Raw genomic sequence first — 17186 nt, 5'->3', positions numbered from 1 at the left:
ATTTTTTTGACCGAAAGGGTGGAACAAATGATTCTGTCCCTTTACTTACCAATTTTCAGAATAAGTTGTTGCCCTAGCAACCTCCAAAGGTTTGTTGGTTGGTTGGTTGGTTTATATTATTAATTGTGGTAAAAACTCACACAGCAAGAAAACAAAACAAAACAAGACACACACAGCAAAAGTTACCATCTTAACCATTTTTTTTTTTAAAGATTTCATTTGTTTGTTTGCGAGCAAGAGAGAGAGGGAATGAGAGTAAGGGAGAGAGAGCATGAGTGGGGAGAGGGATGGAAGGAGAAGCAGACCCCTTGCTGAGCAGGGAGCCCAATGCAGGGCTTGATCCCAGGACCCTGGACTGTGACCTGAGCTGAAGGCAGATGCTTAACTGACTGAGCCACTCAGGTGCTCCCCATCTTAACCAATTTCAAGTGTTCAGAAGCACTGAGGACATTCACATTGTTGGGCACCAGATCCCCAGTACTTTTTCATCTTAAAAAACTGAAACTCGGGAGGAGGGAGAAAGAGCCTGACCTGCGGAAATAAGGCCCGGAGATGGAAGAGTGGGGGCCCCGACTCAGGACACAGGGCTGGGACTGGGAGGGAAGAGCTGGGTTAGGGGAGCACAAGAAGCAGAGCTGCTGGATCACCTCCTGCTGAGCTTCACTCGCCTCGGAGCACACCATGGCCGGGCACCTCCGCACCCCCCTGCTCCTGCTGGCCGCCCTGGCCCTGACCCTGGCACTGGCTGTGGACTTGGGTCCCAGGGCAAGCCGGAAAAATGGCAAGTCTCCAATGGTGGGCGGCCTGTTGGACGCCGATGTCAACGAGGAGGGCGTGCAGCAGGCGCTGAACTTCGCCCTCAGCGAGTACAACAAGGCGAGCAACGACGCGTACCACAGCCGCGCAATGCGCGTGGTGCGCGTCCGCAAGCAGGTCATGGCTGGATTGAACTAATTCTTGGAGGTGGAGATCGGACGAACCAGATGTACAAAGTCTCAGCCCAACTTGGACAGCTGTCCCTTTCATGACCAGCCACACCTGATGAGGAAAACGCTCTGCTCTTTCCAGATATACACTGTCCCCTGGCTGGGCAAGACCTCCTTGGTGAAGTCCAGCTGCCAGGATGCATAGAGGACCCTATGACAGGCTGAGCCACTCAACCCCCTTTCTCCCATCCCTATCCCCTTGTAGAGCTCCTAACTTTTAGAAGGTTGGCTTTGTCCAAGTGACACCCCCTCAGTGTGCTAGTCCCAAGGGGCAATGGAGAATTATTCTGGGGGGATTTTTGGAACAGCTAAGCAACTGTAACTCCTTTAATTCCTTTCCAAATGCAGCAGTATGTAGTACATGTATTCTGTTCTATCTCAATAAAACGTAACATCAGCTAAAAAAAAAAAAAAAAAAACCTGAAACTCTATACCCATTAAACAGCTCTCCATTTCTCCCTCCCTCCAAGCCCCTGGCAAGCACCATTCTGCTATTTCCATGAATTTGACCATTTTAGGTACCTTATGTGAGTCGAATCCTCCAGTATTTGCCTTTTTGTGACTAGCTTATTTACTTTAGCATAATGTCCTTAAGATTTATGCTTATTGCTGCATGTGGTAAGACTTGCTTCCTTTTTTAAGGCTAAATCCAGAGGTTCTTATTCTTTTCAAAGCTTCCTTACTTTTTCGGTTATTTTTTTTAAATGAACTCATGATTTTCGTATATCTGCTGTGTGTCAGTCCATTGCAGTCATTGTTCTTTTTGGTGTTCACATTGTCTCATCTGGGGCCACTGGGATCCCCTTCACAGTAGCCTGTGAGGCCTTTAGACATGACTCAGTAGTCTCAGAGAGCTTCCTCTGTGATGCCAAGGTGTTCCAGGCTCATCTTGTCCATCTCCTACCCCAGAGGTGTACTACATGCTATATAATTTAGGCTCACTTTTAAGTCTTTCCTAATATTATCTTAATGCTTTTTAATTACAAGTAGACCATAGTAAGAGTATAACAAGGATATACTGTTTTTGAGCATAAAATGTGATCGGTTTTTTTAACCCCATGTAAGAGGAGCTTGACCATCTATGCCGTGATTTGAAACCATGGCTATATACTAGAACCACTCTGTCTGTGAGCCTTAAAAACGTCCTAACAGCCAGACCACACCCCGGTCCAATTTTACTAGATCCTTTAGGGGTGGCACCAGACACTTAGATTTTGCAAAGCTCCCCAGGTAGTTCCTCTAGACAATCAAAGTTGGGAATGCTCATTTAGCAGTGAACTCATAACCAAAGTAAATGGAAAAAAAAAAAAAAAGGTACCCGGACCCTGGAAATTATCTTAGTCCCGAATATACTAGGTTCCAGACTTTTTTGGATAAACTGTCCTTTGCTGACTTGACTATGGCACCTCTAAAAATGAAGGAATCTCCTAGGTAATACAGTACGGCCAACCTTTAATGTGTCTCCCCTTTCTGTTTTATAGATCTGAACAAGCAGCAGCAGCAGCCTTATTGAGGGCACACTTGGGTCAGCGTGTCACCACCTTGCAAGAACATGATAATTCTATCAGAGAAGAGGTAGCTAAGTCATCTGAAGTTTTCCCAGTCAAAAATATGGACCAGATGACAAGGGTCAGTAATATTTACTTTTTTAAAAAATAAGTTTAAAGTTTATGCAAAGGATTATTTGTAGAAATAGTCACATTCTTGACAATGGTTAAAATAATTTTTAAAAATATTCCATAATAAGTGAGTTTTTATGGTTGGTTTGCTTGCACATTAAGCCTTTTGCACAGAGTTTTGTGTAGGAATCTCAACTTCCTCCATACAGTTAATTGAGATCCTGGAGGTGACCTAATTAGACACAACAAGCACAACATTTTTCCAAGAACTTAGAAGCATTTTATAGCACTCTGGTTTTCTTTCTCTACTCCATACTTTAAAAATACTGAACAGTCATAGGGGCGCCTGGGTGGCTCAGTGGGTTAAGCCGCTGCCTTCGGCTCAGGTCATGATCTCAGGGTCCTGGGATCGAGTCCCGCATCGGGCTCTCTGCTCAGCGGGGAGCCTGCTTCCCTATCTCTCTCTCTCTCTGGCTGCCTCTCCGTCTACTTGTGATTTCTCTCTGTCAAATTAATAAATAAAATCTTAAAAAAAAAAATACTGAACAGTCATAAATGTTAATTCAGCAAATACATATTGATCCACCTCTGTACACAGGTACCAGACCAGATCCATTGAAGAGAAAAAAAGAAATAAAAATGTGGCATCTCCTTCTGGGGAATGGCATAGTGGGATGTGTGCAATAAGAGAATACCAAAGGCTATGGGCCTTCAGAAAAAGGAGCCAAGCCACCCAGAGATCCAATGAGGGCTGACTTTACAGCAGAGGAAGTAGAGAGGTATGAGATGACCCGTAAAAGAGAGACAGAATATTAATAGACTGAGTGCAGGTGGGTGTATCAGGAAGGTGATGGCAGGGGCAACAGGGAAGTGCTGTTGGGAGCCAAAGAACAGGCCCAGGAAGTAGAACCGAGCTCTGGTCCTTCTGGTTGGAGGGCAGGATCCCTCCAAGGTCCTGAGTGGTCATGGGCCCTGTGTGCAGCATCCATCCAGCACAAGTGGGGAGTTTGTATTTGGTTTAGCAGACCTGGAAAGCCCTAAGAGTTTTTTAAGCAAGGAATCGCCTGAGGGAGAGTGTGAAGATGCTGAACAGATGGAGTAGATCCCCAAGGAGAGCAAGAGAGGACCCGGAAGCCCAGGTCTAAAGCATGCCCAGAGTAGTCTTCATGATTCTCTAGAAGGCCATCTATTCAGAGAGATGGCACTTCTTCTAAGTTTAATGTCTGTCACTGTGTCTTGTTTCAAAGTATGTTTTCTCATCTTCAATGTAGGGTATTCTGGCTTTGATCTTTTCTTAAGTTTGTATTTGTATCATATTCAGGGTTCAAGGATTTGACACATGCCCCTCCTGGAGGCAAGCCTTGCCACCTCAGCACTGAAGTCACACACCACTGTCACTATGCAGTCGAGTCTCTGTCATCACTTCCCCTTTCAGAGCACCTTCCATCCTTCAAGCCCCCCCTTCCTTGCCTCTATCTTAACTAAAGTAAAAAGAGAGGACAAGGATTTTTTTAAGGATTTCAAACATACACACATAGAATGATGTAATGAACTTAATATTAAGTCCCATGCCTGTCCAAGTTCATGTGTGTTGTTACCATTGCACCAGATTTTTTTCAAACCTCACCTTCTGCTTCCTTCTTCCTACAAAACCTGCCATCACCTTATGCCTCCCCGCCCTCCTCCTACTTGCTTCCTTCTGAAATCACTATTGCAGTTACAGATACAGCTACATGTTTCTCTCATGGATCCCATTTCCCTTTTCACAGATAATCTTGGATGTATCCCCCTTGCACACATTTGCATTTTGCTGCATTTTGTGTGATTCGGTAAATAAAGAACGATATTCTTTAGGAAAAACAGAACCTGTGTTTCTTAGGTCCATTCCATACTTGTTGATAAATGTGGTTCTTAAGAAGAATTTTATTCTCAGGTTTTGTTGTCCGTTTTATTCAGTACTATTTTATAACAACATTGTTTCCCATTCATTTCATTTACTGCAAGTACTTCACATTTCACCCACATCAAGGGTGACAGAAGTACTGGTATACTTCCCTTCACTATCTAGTCATCTTGCTATTTAAGTTGTTGATAGTAGAACACATATTCCAAGTTCCAGACTACCAATTCACTCATAATTTTTCAAATAATAATTCCAGTATTAATGGGAAGGGGGCAGCTTGATTAAAAACTTTTAAACCAAATGATGTTCTGCCTCCCCTAGTATACTTTTTGTTCCTTCTTAAATCATTGTGATCTCATCTTTGTGACAATCATAAAAGCTACCAACAAATTAATGATGAAATCTGCCCTTAAAAGTAGAAGTAAGCGAGAAGTTTCTGTTTGGGACTGAAGAAATGCAAAGCCCTAAAGAACCCTGTTACCAAAATGACATGAGCAAGATGAGCCTTGTGAACTTTACAACAAAATGCTTTTGTGAATTCTAGGACTGCTTTGTTTTACACAGTCATTCTGTCACAATGAGCAAAATTTCAAGTGTCTTTGAGTTGTTTCTCTGCATTGAAACAATATACACATTTAGTATATGGGTTAAATATTTCTCCATAGATAAAAATCATAAAACTAAGAGATTTTCAAAATTTAAGAAAGCTCTACTAGAAATTACTTGGTGAAGAACCTAATGAAGCTCAGAAATATTTACTTTGATCTCTTGGGTAAATGGCTAATTAAACAGCCACATGTAAATGATGTTTACCTGTGGGTCCCTTTGCTGTCAGCTGGAGTCAATCCTGTCTCTTGAGTAAATACATCATTAAAGCCGAGGAAACTCAGATTATGTCCCCTCGAGACCAGATAAGATCCACAGCACCTGCATAACCTATTAGGTAATTACATAATTGAGCTGCTTGCTTTTAAATCATAAAAATTTGTAATTACTTTATGTGGAAAAAAGAATGAGTTGGGTGCTTCATTAAAACACTAAGTGCCTTAATACTCCTTTTTTCCTACGTGATGCCTCTTTTTGCCAGGAGAATTCCTCCAGGCAAAGCAGAGTGGCTTGCTGGTGTCACCTGCAGAGCAGGTCAGTCATGTCCCTCACCACACATGCACCGCCAGAGGGACATGTGACTAGTCACAGAAATCCCTTCATCTCTCCCTAAATGATGGACAGGATTTTTGATCTTATCTCTTGAATACATGTTTGCTGGCTCATATGAATACTTTCCTGTTTCTTTTAATTGCTACGTAGATAAAAACCCCCTTTCCCATAACTTTTCCTCTTCTCCTCCTATAACTTAGATATAACTTAAGAGCATTTTGCTTTAACTTGTGAAAAATTACTTCCAGTGTGCAAGAGGAGCGTCCTTGAGGAAGATCAATTAAATCTGTGTATTAGAAGAAAATGTCACCTGATTTTTTTAAATTTTCTTTTTTTTTTTTTGTATCTGCATTAATAGCACTGATTTATGTAGGAGAGAATTTAATTTTACTAAATGCTTTCACATTTACCTTCTCTTTATATTTGTAGCACCCATCACAGAAACTGGCCTCTTTTATGGGTAGCATATGTTTAAAAAAAAAAAAAAACGAGTAGAAAAAAAAACCCTCCAAATTTGGAATATTGAGATAAGCAAAAAGAATAAAAGATAATTTTCCGTTGGAATTGCAGTATGTGGTTCTTAATATTTAATATATTGACAAACATGGGCTGTACTGTAGGTACAAAGTTGCTTTTTTTCCCACTTGTCACAAGTAGGGTTCCTTCATATCATCCCATGTTCTTCTACATCATTTCAAATCACTGTACAGATATCCCCATATGAATACTCCAGTCTCTTTTGTTTTTAATTGTTCCTCTAGTAAAAAATATTTCAAAGAACATCTGGGCCATTCAATTTTTACAGATGTCCACACTATTCCCTTAGGATGAATTTCTAGATGTGGAATTGTGAGGTCAGAAGGTACATGTATCTCTCACACTGTAGCTATGCACCAGTACGTCTCACTCTGGAAGGGTCATCAGTTACAAGGAATGAATGAAAATGTGATTTCCCTGAGCTTTTTATGAAATTGGATACTATTGACTTTTTTTTTTTTTTGGAACAAGATTGAGAAGTACAAATGACATCCAATTTTTTTTTGTTGTTGTTCATTTGACCTTTCTATTACAATTGAGGTCAAATTTTCCCCTACCTATTTGTTAGCCATTTGAATTTCTTCTTTAATAATTTGCAGGCTCATGTTCTTTGCTCATCTTTCTATTAGGTTAGTAATTTTTTTCTTACTGACTTGTAAGAACTTTTTTTTCCCCTATAAATTGGTGCAATTTGTTGCAATATTTTGAACAGTTTGATTTCCTCCTTTCATTTATTTTAATAGTGTTTAGGACATAATGTCTTTTCCAGTAATACATTCATCTATCTATCTATGCATGTGAATCTCACACTTGATTGTTTCTGGATATAAATTAAGAGATGACTCTCGGGGCTCTCGACCTAGCAGGATCCATATTGAAACTGAACTTTGAGGAAAATTCTAGCACATTGAACCAATAACTCTAGGTGTCCTGCTGAGTATAATTCATGGGATGATTTATCTTTTATGAGATCTGAAATGTGGGGGCGACTGTGGGTGGTTCCTTCGTTAAGCAGCTGCCTTCAACTCAGGTCATGATCCCAGGGTCCTGGGATCCAAGCACTGCATAGGGCTCCCTGCTCTGTGGAGAGCCTGCTTTTCCCTCTCCCACTCCCCCTGCTTGTGTTCCCTCTCTCACTGTTTCTCTCTCTTTCTCTCTCTGTCAAATAAATAAATAATCTTTAAAAAAAATAAAAATAAAAAGTAAGATCTGAAATGTGGAGATATCACCACCAGTCATTCTGCAAACAGTGTGTGCCTTGGCATTGAATTTCCCTTTTGCCTGGCTCTGGGGAAGGCAGAAAAGTGAGAGACTAGCTTATTGATATTGACTTAAGCATCAGACTTAAACAGTGACAGTCTCCATCGCCCTCCTGGGCTCAAAATGTATGCAATCAAAGAGAGCCTTTATTAGCTAACGGATAAGTTGAAACCCAAGCATAGTCCATTCATAAGCACCATCAGGAGGCCGGTAGGAAAAGTTGTTGTCTGGTGGCATTTTTCACATAGAGAGCTCCAATTTGCAGAGCCCATTCAGTCCCAGCATGAGCTGTGTAAAGCAGCTTGTTCACTCTTCTCTGGGCTTTGTTCCTGTGCAGGTATGGGTTAGTGTTGTAGCTCTTTCAAGTCGGGGGCTTCCTTAAAAATATGCCTTTCTAAAAGGTCTGCAAAAAATACAGTTTGAGAATGTATTACAGATGTTTCTCCCAACATTACCAAACTTGTTTTTGACTCAAAACCTTCTGACTATTCCTTATCTGAGGCTGGTGTTTCTTACTGTGCTGCTTATCATTATTCCCTGCTTATTGGGGCCTTATATTGTGGATTCCTTTACGGATGACCTGCTGGGCACATCTGCTGTTCTCTGTTGGCTCCATGGTCCACTAAAGCCAAGCCAGCCATTCTCCTGTAGTAATTTGACCTTCTATCAAAATCCTTATAGATAGACAAAACTCATCTTTGAGAAATTATCTATGGAATTATCTTAAAAGATGAGTCCTTTTATAAATGTCTCTCTCAAAAAAGTAAGAGAAGTCCTAGAGAAAGGAGTATTGAGGATTGAAGATCATTTATCTTCACTTGTGAAATACACGAAATAAATAAAGACCTGCAGTATACCCACCACTCTACTTACTTCACCCTAGTCAAAAAAAAAAAAAAAAAAAAAAAAAAGAAAAGAAAGAAAAGAGGGCTCAGTATAGAACTGTCAGCAGGGCTCCTATGGTTATTAAGCATAGAAAGACTTATTATTAGAAAGACATTCAATATTAATATAGCATTTTATTTTGAGGACCAGTTGGAACGCAGCTACAGCAAAAGAAAGTCTCCTATGAAAAGGGATGCACAAAGCTTTGAAATAAATTGTGTGTCATTACACATTACTTATTAGAAGTAATCTGAGTCACTGGCAACTCCAGTTTCTATTGTCTGCAAATTCTACAGCACAAAGTGCAGGAAGTAGCAACAGTCCTTGAATAATTTTATTCTTGAGATATATGTGAAGACAGGCCATTTTGAAGTCATGCCAAGAAATTATTAGTTACAGCTATTGCGTAAGGTAAGATGTGGAAGAAATACATCTTTGAGGGATATTCAGATGTTTGGAGTATTTTACTATCAGAAAAAGAAAAGTACAGCTTTCTTTTTTTTTTTTTTTTCCCCCAAGATTTTTATTTCTTTAGTTCAAAGAGAGAGATCACAAGTAGGCAGAAAGGCAGGCAAAGCAGGCTCCCTGCTGAGCAGAGAGCCCAATGTGGGGCTCAATCCCAGGACCCTGAGACTATGACCTGGGCCACAGGCAGAGGCTTAACTCACTGAGTCACCCAGGCGCCCCAAAACTACAGCTGTCAATATAGACTCTGGGCCAATTCTTTTTGTTCATATATATATATATTTTTAGATATTTTATTTATTTATTTGACAGAGATCACAAGTAGTCAGAGAGGTGGGCAGTGGGTGGGGGAAGCAGGCTTCCTGCTAAGCAGAGAGCCCAATGTGGGGCTTGATCCCAGGACCCCAAGATCATGACCTGAGCCAAAAGCAGAAGCTTAACCCACTGAGCTACCCAGGCACCCCTTTCTGTTCACATTCTAAAATGCTTTTCACATAGCCAGGATTATTGGGTACAGAGAATTGGAGCTTAACTCTCTGTGGGACCAGACTAGATCAGAATGAGTGGAGATCTAGAAATGAGACATTCCAGGCTGGTCCAGAGACCATACTGTCAATTGAAAGATGACAGCTCAAGGACGTGGTCCTCCTACTCTTCATATCTCTCTTCCTGGACAGATTCTGGAAGCAGATGTAGTGCAGTGGTCCATGTGGGCAGCTGGGACTGGGGCACTGTGGCAGCCAGTAACGGGAACCAGCCCTGGCCTGGGCTTCAGAGGCAAGACTTTATACCCGAATCCTAGTCTGCAAGGATACTGTGCAGATCACCCCAGTACAGAGTTACCACCATGGGAGTAAGATTCAGGACTAACTTTAAACAAATGGAGGAAAAACACCTAGTTACTAGAAGTGGACCACAGACAGGTCTTGGCTGCAAGTCTAACTTAATGCCAAGTCCCTTGACCAAGGAGGCTAGAACTCCTTTATTCCCCTCCATTCAGCTGCTGCAGCCCCTAGAATGGGTGCAAGTTCAAGAGGCCAGCTAGTCCTAGGGAGGGCATATGGTAAGAGCCTTGCAGGGATGTCAAGGCCCATGGCAGTGACCTCAAAGTATGTTCCAGGCAAACTCAACAAGGCTAGATCTTCCATATTCTGCCTCAGTGATTCTCCCTGTCAAGGCATCTTCACCTTCTTTCATATTAATCACAAGGAAAGATTATTGTATTCCCTCTTCTTCCCCAGATAATTACGGTGTTACACGGCTTTGTGCTTAGACTAAAGATGACCTGTAATGTTCTGTCCAGTCCCACTCTTATTAACTTGTAGAGTCTCATGTTCGTTTCCCATGGATTGGGTTGGACACTGCCCTGTCGTCAGATACCAGTGATAGGTCAGCACCACCACCTAGGTTTTCTCTGCGAAAAGCCTGGGCAAATCACCACTTACAAGTAGGAACTGAGAGAGAAACCTACACTCTAGAAGGAGGCTTGGTTACCTCTTGCTGCCAGTATATTTGTATTTCTCAGGAGCAGAGTATACTGACCTGGAAATGAATAGACGAGAGTATTAACTTGTCCTGTTAATTGCCATTTGTTCTCTACCTCTCAACTTGGCCGTGATGAAATCTGTGCCCACCTGCCTGCCCACGAGACATAAGGTGATATGGGTAAGACAGTTCAGGGCCCTTTGAAAACAGATAGGCAGTGTGGCAGGCTAGTTTCCTGAGCTCCCAGCGGACTGATGGGCAAAGTGCGGAGTGTCTTTATCCTTGATTAAAGATGATGATTTAGAATAAGGTTAGTTTGGGGTGCCTGGGTGGCTCAGTGGGTTAAAGCCTCTGCCTTTAGCTCGGGTCATGGTCCCAGGGTCCTGGGATCGAGCCCCGCATCGGGCTCTGCTCAGCAGGAAGCCTGCTCCCTCCTCTCTCTGCCTGCCTCTCTGCCTACTTGTGATCTCTGTCTGTCAAATAAATAAATAAATAATAAATAAAATAAAATAGAATAAGGTTAGTTCTCTTTTTGCTTTCATGTATCCTCCTCAGCCATGAAGTTTTTCTACAGTCTTCCCATTTGGGGAAGTTCAGGGTCATTTCTAGAAAGATGGGGTTATTTCAAGGTCACATTCTTCCAGATCTCTTTCTCATTCCAAATCAACCATCTTCCATGCCTGAAAAACAGATTCATGCAGTGAAAGATAAATCTTGGATAAACCAGCCCAGATTAATGGAGGTGGTCACATCTCATATACATACTTTACGAGTCAAAGAACATTTCAGCATTCTTTAAGTCCTCAAAGAAGGTATCACAAGTGCAAGTGTTGTAAAGAAATTATGCTGGAAAATAATCAGATGTTGTCTCATCTTGAAGATATTTTAATTTCAGTTAAATGTCAGGAAGCAAATTAAACCCCAAGTAAAGCTTAACCTAACATTACTTTTGAAGGCTGGGTTTTTGAGACCAAGGGTAATGTGGTTAGAGTTTGTTTTTACTTCTTTATGCTTTCTTTTAAACACTCTAGGCAACAGCATTATTGAAAAAAGCCCTTACAGAAGAGTGTGAGGCTAGGTCAGCTATTCACAGTAATGAATCATCTTGCAGCTTGCCATCTATTCTGAATGACAATAGTGGAATAAAGGAAGCCAAACCCGCTCAGTGGCTCAACAGTGTTTGTACAAAGGAACAAGGTAACTATTGCTATAAATTCTGTCCACAGAAAACATGCATTCAGAGTCAACCCAACACCCTCTTTCTCAGGGTATTGCCTATAAAATTAAGCTGATTAGAGAATACTTCTGATTTTAATATGCATGATATGTTCTTTGTTTTATACCACCTCTTAGGAAATATATTTGTTTTCATTTAGTCTAACAGAAATGGAAGACCTAACCATAGGTCTGCAGTTCTGCTGAATATCCAATAAGGGTTTTTTTTTTAGATTTTATTTACTTATTTGAAAGAGAGATGGAGCACAAAGAGGGTAGGGAGAAGCAGACTCCCCACTGAGCAGTAAGCCCAGTGTGGGTCTGGATCCCAGGACACAGGGCTCCATACCAGGGCCCTGAGACCATAACCTGACCCGAAGTTAGAGGCTTAAGTGACTGAGCCACCCAGGCACCCCTCCAATAAGTTTTTGTAAGTAATGAAATATTAGCAAAATGAATCTCTTGGCAGTAGATCATTTTGATCATGTCACAAAGATGAAGGTGATTCCATTAAAATGATTCCTTAATAAAATCTATTCATAATTTGTAAACATTCTTTTTAATTATAATGGAACCTTATAAAAGTTTTAACAGATGACTAAGAATCAATGAGTTTATGCTCCCCAAATTTAAGAGGCAATTTTTAGTATCTGGGAATTGTGATTGTTTTAGTAGTACTGTTAAGGCATGCCAGGAAACTGCTGTAATGTCATTTCTGAGAGCCATAAGTTGCTCAGGATATGCTTAGAAGTCGATATACATGCACAGGATTTGGAACTCACTTGTTTTAAGACCTATTTGAATTTGAAAGATGTTGCACTATAGTATTTTGCTTCAAGGCAACATAGAGATACCTTAGATTTAGAACAGGTTTCCTTTTGGGCACCTGGGTGACTCAGTCAGTTAAGCCTCTGCTTTGGGCTCAAATCATGATCCCAGCGTTCTGGGATTGGGCCCATTTCTCTCTCGCCCTCTGCTCCTCCCCTGCTGCTCACGCTCTCTCCAGCTCTCTCAAATAAATAAATAATCTTTAAAAAGAATAGACTTCCTTTTAGATATGGTACAATTTCGGACAAAAAAAATTAACTAACCCACAGAAAGGGACATGGGGAGTCAATGAAAATAAAAGGAACGGCAGTTAAAAAAAAAAAAGGCAAACAAAGGTCCACTCCAAAATATAACCTTGAGATACACTTTTATCATCGCATGTTTTGTTTTTAGAAGTTTCCAGTGGCTGTGGAGATGAGAGCAAGGAAGAAAGCATGGCAGCGAAGATCCCAATCACAGGTAAAGTTACAGTGACCTGAGAGTTTCAAAAGGAATTCAGCCTTATCATGTAATCGGAACCTTCTAGGTTAGTGGTTTGTGAACTCCACTAAGAGCAAGGATATTCAGCCACTGCATACTGGAGCAGGCGATTAATCGTCAGAGCAGAACATGTGAGCTTACGTTAACATAAACTAAGATGGAAAATACTTCATAATCATGTCATATATTTACACATGTGAGCACCCCCACTCCGCAGCCTTTCAGCACCTGTGTCTGGGTGACAAGGTCAGTCTCCATGGGCAACACCCAGTCATTATATGGCAAACTACAGATGTTTCTGTTGTGACTCTTTTCTTGCCTGTGATAATTGAATGTGTATCATTAAAATAAGAGCAAGGGTTGGGGGAGTGCCAGACAGGAAGCTTGCCCTGTACCTCTGATAACTTAAAACTAACCAAAGTAGGAGGTGATTAGCTTGTCTGATAATTTAACAATTTTAGCAGTAAAGTTTCATCAAGACCTATTAATATTTCTGCACATGTATTAGGCTTGTTTAGATGCAATCTGAATATCATTACTTTTTTTTAGTTTTAGAACATCAACAGCAGCAATTAGTATTCTGAACAGCGTTCTATTTGTCGTACATCTAAATTTACTAGTACCTTATTTTGTAAAGTGGTATACTACTTCATTAGAAATTCAAAGGTCTGACTTTAAATATTTATACAAGTAAATACACCATTGCACCGAGGTACTGAGGCATGCATCTGCATATCTGGTAGTTTTGTTGTTTATAAGCAGAAAAGAATGGCTTTCTTTTATGGCAGTGCAATTCATGGCCTGATGATTAATTTTTTAAACCCATGTTTCTGTGATGAACTCTGGTTTTGAAAAAGGAGTTTATAGTAGAGCAATTATTGTATATATTCTGCATCAGATAGTATTTCACTCCAAAATACACAGGTTTTCTTTTCAACATTTTCCCAGTAATATAGTTTATTGCATTTTTATTCTTCATTTTGAGAAAACTCTGTGAGGGTCTCTTCTTTATTTTCTTTTGATGAATAGAAGTGTAGATGATCCCAAGCTGCAAATAACCAAGAAGTTATTTGGATGCTTTTCCTTTGCAGTTTACCTTTGAATGCAGAAGTATCTAATGCCCTCTGAATTTGTTTCAGTGAAAATGACAAAGGCTAATTGGGTGGAAGCCAGGAGATGACCCAGTTGCCCATTCTTACTTCTCCAGTATTCTTTCCAGTCATCCCTTGCGAGATGGGAGAGACGACTCCCCCCCAAATTAATCCAGATGGCATTTTCCACAGACTTTTAGAGTAGAAGAGAGTTAGGTACTGGACTTTCACATTTTTCTCCTTGTGCAGAAAGAGGTGTAATGAGCCTAACAAGGATTATTTGCCATTAGGATCTTCAAAGAAATTGCAATTCCAACAACCTGCCGTTGACCGATCAGTAGTTGGCAGTTTAAAAAAAAAGTACTTTGTGCTTCTTGTATGCCAAAGTAGTAGACACATAAACTAACTTGGGAAATACATAAGAAGAAAAAAAAAGCTTTCAAAGCCAGTGACTTTGTTTGAGCCTTGCCAGTTCTGTCCTGGCTACCAACTTTCTTCTGTGCTCCCCACCCACCAGATCTCCCATGAAGTTAATGTTTGAGGACCTCAGACACCTTGGCCCTGCTTAATACTGTTGTTGCACACGTCACTGAAGTTACAATCTTAAGTTCGTTTTTCGCCCCACTTTTTTGCGAGATATAATTGTCATATAACATTGTATTAGTTCAATCTCCCAAGTTTTTGATCATCTTTTTTTTTTTTTTTGAGATTTTATTTATTTATCTGACACAGAGAGAGAAAGAGAGCAAGCGCACAAGCAGAGGGAGAAACAGGCTCCCCGCTGAGCAAGGAGCCCGATGTGGGGCTTGATCACGGGATCCTGGGATCATGACCTGAGCGGAAGGCAGCCGCTTAACCAACTAAGCCACCCAGGTGCCCCAACCATCATCTTTTTACTAAATCTTTGTGTCTTTTGGCATAATTACTTGGGGATTTGGCCCTCGGTAGAGTTAGGGCAGGTGTATCATCTGATTTAAGATAGAGTCCGCCTCTCCATTCATAATAATTTTTTGAGGTTTTTCTGTTGTATGAGCTGCATTCCTTCTAGAATATTCCAAAGAAGGAATATTCCAGAGGCTTTCCTCTGGGAGTTGAGGAGATATGGTGGCTGTCCCTGGGCTTTGGCATCAGCCATCTATGTCAGCTCTTTACTCCCTGTTCTGTTTCCTCATCCCTCTGAGCATTTCTTTCTTTTTTTTTTTTTTTAAAGATTTTATTTATTTATTTGACAGAGAGAGATCACAAGTAGGCAGAGAGGCAGGCAGAGAGAGAGAGAGAGGAGGAAACAGGCTCCCTGCTGAGCAGAGAGCCCAATGCGGGACTCGATCCCAGGACCCTGAGATCATGACCTAAGCCGAAGGCAGCGGCTTAACCCACTGAGCCACCCAGGCGCGCCCTCTGAGCATTTCTATTAGGAAAGCAGACATATTACCTGGCAAGGTTATCTTAAAGTTGAAATGAGATCATGTGTGTGAAAGTGCCAAGCATGTACTACACATTCAATATATGAATGCTACTTCCAGAACTGCAGTAGGCACTTGGGACCAAGACCTACCCAAGCCCTGTGCTACCATAATTCCTCATAGACAGCACTTCCCAGTGTAGTACCACTAAATTAATTTCTTCAAGAAATTTCCACTTGAAAACTCAATGGATGGTTTGAATGTATAAGGATTTTTACCTTATCAAAAAGGAATCTTGAGGAGAGTTTCATGATATTTTAGGAACTTCTAATTACTCCCATGAAAAAACCATTTAAGAGGATGATGAAGTGATTCCTGGAGGTCTTCTTGGTGAAGGCCGCACGTTTCTGCTTGTGAGAACTCATGTACCACATGCCTGACATATCCACAGTTGAGGAAATTGCAGGGCACCTGATCACCAGGCAAGTGTTCCCGTGGTGTGCTCTAACACATGTTGCTGGGCTGATGCAACATTCCCCCCCAATCTGTTCTGTGCAATACTCCACTGAGAATATACTTTGAGGAACATGTATTTTGGGACCAAACCCTACATGATCCCTCTTTCCCTCTCTAGCCAGCACAGTGTGCCGAGGCACATTAAAGAACTTTTAGAATTTCCAATAAATGAAACATTTAAAAGTGTGAGCTTAGAGTTTCATATAACTTATCTCCTATCTGAAAATGGAATCCTTCCTATAAATGGCCAACAAAGTTGATATTCTGTGGGACACATTTTGGGAAATGTAAATATACACACATATATCTGGAATGTTTATTCAAACCTTAAGACTAGGGGCACCTGGGTGGCTCAGTTAATTAAACGTCTGACTCTTGATTTCAGCTCAGGTCATGATCTCAGGGTCGGGAGATAGAGCCAAGCATGGAGCCTGCTTGGAATTCTATATTTCCCTCTCCCCCTACCCCTCTCCTCCTTTCTAAAACAAACAAACAAACAAAAGCCTTAAGTCTAACGAGGGCACCTGTATTCTCAATAGTCTAAATTTATCTTCAACATTTTCCTATGGTTCTCTTTTGTGGGAACATCCCTCACAGATTAGATTACTTTATGATATTATAATATTTAGTGTAACTAAGCCCAGATGACGTCACGACTGAAAGCTATATGTTAAAGCTGCTCCCTGAACTGACAAGTAGTAACTTGTGACAGTCCAAAGTGCTCCTCTTCCATGTGTGTCCTCTTATGACATTATTTGCTTTACAGCCATCTCAGGAGAGACGTAGTAAAGAGAGAGGCTGAGGTGAAATGTAGGACAGGCCCCAGGAAGCTGGGCAGGATGGGTGGGAGGCCCTGAAGTTACACCGTTTTCAGAATGATGAGGGTCCTGGGGAAGTTTAAACCAAAAAGAGCACAAAAGCTATCTGTAAATATTTGTGGGGCTGCTACATACCAACATTTATCAAGTGTAACTGCATAGTGTAGCTCAGTTTGTGAGTGTTGCAAGGAAGGAATTCACAGTGGGGTTGTAGAAGAACTTTCTAGCTCTCCATTCCAGCAAAAACAAGGTGTCTTTCAGCTGCTGGCTGTTGCACTGTGGCAGGAACCCACTCTAGAGGGGCGCTATGGAAGGAATTCTTGTTTCTGGGAACCCCAGCATTCCTTCAAATGCTGGGAGTCTGTGATTCGCAGTCCGTAGCAAAGGAATCAAATGTGCCAACATTCTCATTTCTTTTTTTTCCCTTTATTTGCTTATCATTCCCAAACATGGGTTTTCCTGGCAGAGGGGCTCATCTTTAACAAATTTGCTATCACTCTGAAAGGCATCTACTTTGTTAATCATCATTTGGGAGAC

The 17186-nt window shown here is 41.1% G+C and overlaps 1 protein-coding gene and 1 pseudogene across 1 annotated transcript in view; both read left to right on the top strand.

Annotated features, from left to right (window-relative positions):
• LOC132022399 (centrosomal protein kizuna-like) overlaps positions 1–17186 on the top strand; it is a 55034-nt gene that overhangs the window by 12051 nt on the left and 25797 nt on the right. The window contains exons 4-6 of the mRNA XM_059407661.1: positions 2468–2615; positions 11330–11495; positions 12735–12800. Of these exons, the coding sequence (XP_059263644.1) occupies positions 2468–2615; positions 11330–11495; positions 12735–12800 (380 nt within the window). The remainder of the gene's footprint in view (positions 1–2467; positions 2616–11329; positions 11496–12734; positions 12801–17186) is intronic.
• LOC132022647 (cystatin-C-like) lies at positions 605–1383 on the top strand (annotated as a pseudogene).

This window comes from Mustela nigripes, chromosome 7, assembly GCF_022355385.1.
Source record: "Mustela nigripes isolate SB6536 chromosome 7, MUSNIG.SB6536, whole genome shotgun sequence".
Taxonomy (NCBI): domain Eukaryota; kingdom Metazoa; phylum Chordata; class Mammalia; order Carnivora; family Mustelidae; genus Mustela; species Mustela nigripes.
The sequence above is the reverse complement of the archived record's forward strand: the minus strand, read 5'-3'. Positions and strand labels throughout refer to the sequence as shown.